The 3,669-nt window shown below is 64.2% G+C and overlaps 1 protein-coding gene across 1 annotated transcript; it reads left to right on the forward strand.

The window, feature by feature from the left end:
- The first annotated feature begins 859 nt into the window (after positions 1–859).
- On the forward strand, positions 860–3,310 carry LOC116629144 (epididymal-specific lipocalin-8-like). Its single transcript, XM_032399443.1, has 6 exons — positions 860–943; positions 1,855–1,985; positions 2,449–2,519; positions 2,851–2,955; positions 3,045–3,134; positions 3,231–3,310. The coding sequence occupies exons 1-6, from the start codon at positions 860–862 to the stop codon at positions 3,308–3,310; spliced, it is 561 nt and encodes a 186-aa protein (XP_032255334.1).
- Positions 3,311–3,669: the final 359 nt, after the last annotated feature.

The following is a 3,669-nucleotide window of genomic DNA, read 5'->3' on the forward strand; positions in this document are numbered from 1 at the left end:
GGGGGGGGCCCAGCTGGGGAAGAGCCGGCTCTGGCCTGCCACCACCCTGGCTCATGTGCTGGCTGCGTTCATCGGGTCGGTGGGTCAGCAAGACAGGGCCTGTCTCAGGCCGGCCTTCTGGGCTGTGGGTCGTACCTGGCTGTGTGGGAGGCCTGATGAGTCCAGGGGAGGTCGGGCATGGGGCCTGGCCTGGGGGCGGGGCTGGGTATGGTCACGGTGGACGGGGCCACGGGCCACGGAAGGTGGCTCCCCAGTGTGTGCAGAGGTCCCCGAGATGTGGCCCCCACCTCGGTCTCCCAGGGGCCTCTGTGCCTCTCCCATGCTGCTCCCAAGCTTCGCCTCCCTGCGGGGACCTCCCCAGGGAAGGAGACCCCTCACTCTTGTCCCCCCTCAGCTCAGTGCCGCCTCAGCCAGCCACACCAGAGCCTCGGAGCCTTTCTTCACCTGTCCCAAGACTGATGAGAAAGAGCCTGAAACCCGCCCGTGCCCTGTGAGGAAGGAGCTCTGCGTCTGGGGGCCTGGGCGCGCCGTACCCGTCTGTCAGCTCCTACGGGCTTGGAGCTGTGGTCCCCAGCCACCCCGCGGTGGTGGGGGGCCTCGTCCTCCTCCTCTCAGGCCCCCCAGCAGCCCCACTGCGGGTCCACTGTCGTCCCAGGCCAGGACGGTGGTGGCACCACGGTGTTCGTGCAGGCTGACCCCACCCCAGCGCCTGGGTGTCACTGGGCCTCCATGGCGCCTGCAGAAAGCCGGTTCGCTGAGCGGCCTCGGCCACGTGTACTGATGACATTCCCAGGTTCTTGCGCAACACTCCTCCGGTATAAACCCAGGTGCTGGGGGAGCAGAGGCGCCCAGAGCAGCGATGGAGGCTGGGCTGCTGAGTGCCATCCTGGGCGTCGTCATGGTGCAGGGGGGCACAGCCATACAGGACCTGGATCTGCAGAAGGTGGCTCTTCTGTCTTACGTGGGGAGGCCGGGCAGGGAGGGGCCTGAGTGTCCAGCCACTCCAGCCACCCCCCCCGTCCCTCCAACCCCCAGCCAGTGCCAGAGCAGCTACATCAGGGGCCCCAGGACCCACCCAGGTCAGCCCGGACAGAGCAGGTGGCTGAGGCTCTGAGCCCAGCCTGGCTGGTCACCCCTGTCCTTGAGAGGGGGTGTGAGAGCAAGTGCCCAGGGCCCGGCAGGGCCAGAGCTCTCCCTGAGGGTCTCCTGTGGGCAGGTAGCCTGGTCCTCCAGGGTCTCCAGGGACCGGGGCTCAGCATGGCCACCTCCTGGCCTGGATCATTGGGGTCCATCCCCTGGGAGCTCCGGTAGGAACAGGCCAAGTGCCGGGGAGCAGCCCTGCTGTACCAGCTCCCAGTGTGGTGACCAGAGGACGCTTTCCCAGTGCGGGGAGCTCATCTGGGGCCCCAGGTCCTTCACAGGTCTGCGTGGGCAGCCGAGCTGGGAGCACGTCAGGAGGCTCACGGATGACACGTACTGGGGACATGTATCCTTTTCTCTTGCAAAACAATTGGTTTCTAGGTTTCAGTTGGAAGTTCTGGGCTGTGGGTGGATTTCGGAAGGCGGGAGTTCCCTACCCCAGCTCCCAGTGTGGGGGCGAAGCTGTACTCTCCCGTGGGTGACAAGGGCTGCTGGCCGCTGCCTCCCCTCTCGGGCCCCGACCACCGCCGCCCCTGGCATCCTGGCCCCAAGGACGGCGCACTGCTGTCTGACGGGCTGGAGGGGTTCCTCAGAAGGATGGTGACCGCTGCTTTGCCACAAAGACTTGCTGATCTTTCAGGGACCGCCGGCACCCTGCTCGGGGGCCCTGGGTGGGTCTGCCACATCGGATGGGGCTCCGGCCTCTCTCTCTAGATTGTAGGATTCTGGCGGGAAGTTGGTGTGGCCTCCAGCCAAAACCTGGCACTGAAGACCCCAAAGAGGCTGGAAGCCTTGTTCCTGACCTTGAGTGGACATGAGCTGACTGTGAAGGCTGCATATAACAGGTGAGGGGTCCCTCCCCCGGGAGCCCCAGTAGGAACAGGCACGTGAGGCCGAGTGCCTGGAAGCAGCCCGGCTGCACCAGCTGCAGCTGTGGGGTCTGAACTGTGTCAGTCCTCCCTGTGTCCAAAGCCCAAGACCTTGACCCCCCTCCCCAGCACCAACCCCCCCAGGCTGCTGGAGCTGCCACATGTAGATCTGCCCCAGACCTTCAATTCTCCCAAAAATAAGCGTAGAGTTTTGATAAAGCCCCATTAAGTTATAAGAAAGAAAAGTGGGCACGGGGCTCTCTGGAGGCCCCCGCTCTGCACCTCCACCATCCTCATCCTGGCCCAGGCTCTCCTGGGTACAGACACACTGCTGGAGCCCTTTCGGAGGATACATTCCCCTCTCTGCACCCCCCGGGATGTGCCCGGCGGAAAGAATGCAGGCTGGCATTTCCTTGATGAGCACGTTGCTGCCTTTCAGCTCAGGAAGTTGTGAGACAGAAAAAATAGTGAGCTCAGAAATAGATGTTTCGGGGACATTCGTTTTTCCTGGTAAGAACCCTTGCCTGTTGCTACAGTTTCAACCCCCTGGCCCTGCATACCAGCTGCACTTGGCCTTGCTGTTTTTCCTGTGCTGTTCCCCATGCTGTTCCCTGCACTTCTCCTCATGCCCCAGATGCTCCCATTCTCTTAACACAAGTGGGTCATCCTTCAAGGGCTGCTCTACCCGTCCCCCTCCCCCCCGTGCCTAGCGTGAAGGGCAGGTCTGGGCGCTGGGTGGGGAGAGGATGGAGTCAGACCCCACACCCCCCCTCGGAGGTCTCCCAAGCTGCGCGGTACCTGTCGGCATGCCTGCAGTCTCTCCACTCCCACCTGCTGCCAGGCCACAGGGAGATCCACGTGATAGACACGGACTATGAACAGTTTGCCATTTTGAGGCTGTCCCTCCACTGGCAAGGCAAGGACTACCATGTGCTCAAGTATTTCAGTAAGTGCACCCGGGGGTGGGGGGGGGGGCCTGCTGCTGCCCTCCTGGGGACAGCCCCGCCCAGCCCAGCCCCCCTGTGCCCCCCACAGCTCGGAGCCTGGAGGACGAGTATGGGCCAGGCTTCTGGAGATTCCGGGAGATGACAGCAGACATGGGGCTTTACCTGGTGGCCCGGCATGGTGAGCCCCAGACCTTCTGGGTGGGCGCTGGGCTGGGGACCCTGAGGGTGGGAAAGGCCCAGTCCTGTGGCACCTCAGACCACCCCTGTCCCACAGGGAGATGCGCCAAGCTCCTGAAGGAGGTGAGCCTTGCCCTGGGCTGCGCTGAACCCCCGAAGCTGAGTCTTCCGACCTGACAGGGACCCTGAATCACTCTGCATCCTGGGCCTCCAGGGTGTGGACGCCAGGCTGCCAGAGGGGGACCCCGGAGGCTGGGGGCTCGAGGACAGGGCTGGGGGAGGGACGGGAGGAGGCTGGGCCCTCGTCCTGCCTTTCTGGCCAGCAGGGCACTCACATCCCGCCTGGGTGGGGACACAAGCCCTGTGGGCACCGTCTTGGGTTCCCCGTGTCCCACACGGTGCTAGCCCATCCCCTGCATGATCCCCTCTGTCTCAGCACAGCCCCGAGAGCTGGGGACTGTGACCCTGCCTTGCAGGTAGAGAAACTGAGGCCCAGGGAGGCTTTTTGCTCACAGTCATGCAGCTAGGACACGGGC

This window comes from Phoca vitulina, unplaced genomic scaffold, assembly GCF_004348235.1.
Source record: "Phoca vitulina isolate PV1807 unplaced genomic scaffold, GSC_HSeal_1.0 scaffold298, whole genome shotgun sequence".
In the NCBI taxonomy this organism is placed as follows: domain Eukaryota; kingdom Metazoa; phylum Chordata; class Mammalia; order Carnivora; family Phocidae; genus Phoca; species Phoca vitulina.

What these genes read in the sequence shown, in the direction of transcription:
- LOC116629144 (XM_032399443.1), top strand. Translation starts at nt 860, where the DNA reads ATGGAGGCTGGGCTGCTGAGTGCCATCCTGGGCGTCGTCATGGTGCAG. An exon ending in GGGGACATTCGTTTTTCCTG is followed by an intron (nt 2,520 to 2,850) that starts GTAAGAACCCTT and finishes ACCTGCTGCCAG; the next exon opens with GCCACAGGGAGATCCACGTG. An exon ending in TTACCTGGTGGCCCGGCATG is followed by an intron (nt 3,135 to 3,230) that starts GTGAGCCCCAGA and finishes CCTGTCCCACAG; the next exon opens with GGAGATGCGCCAAGCTCCTG.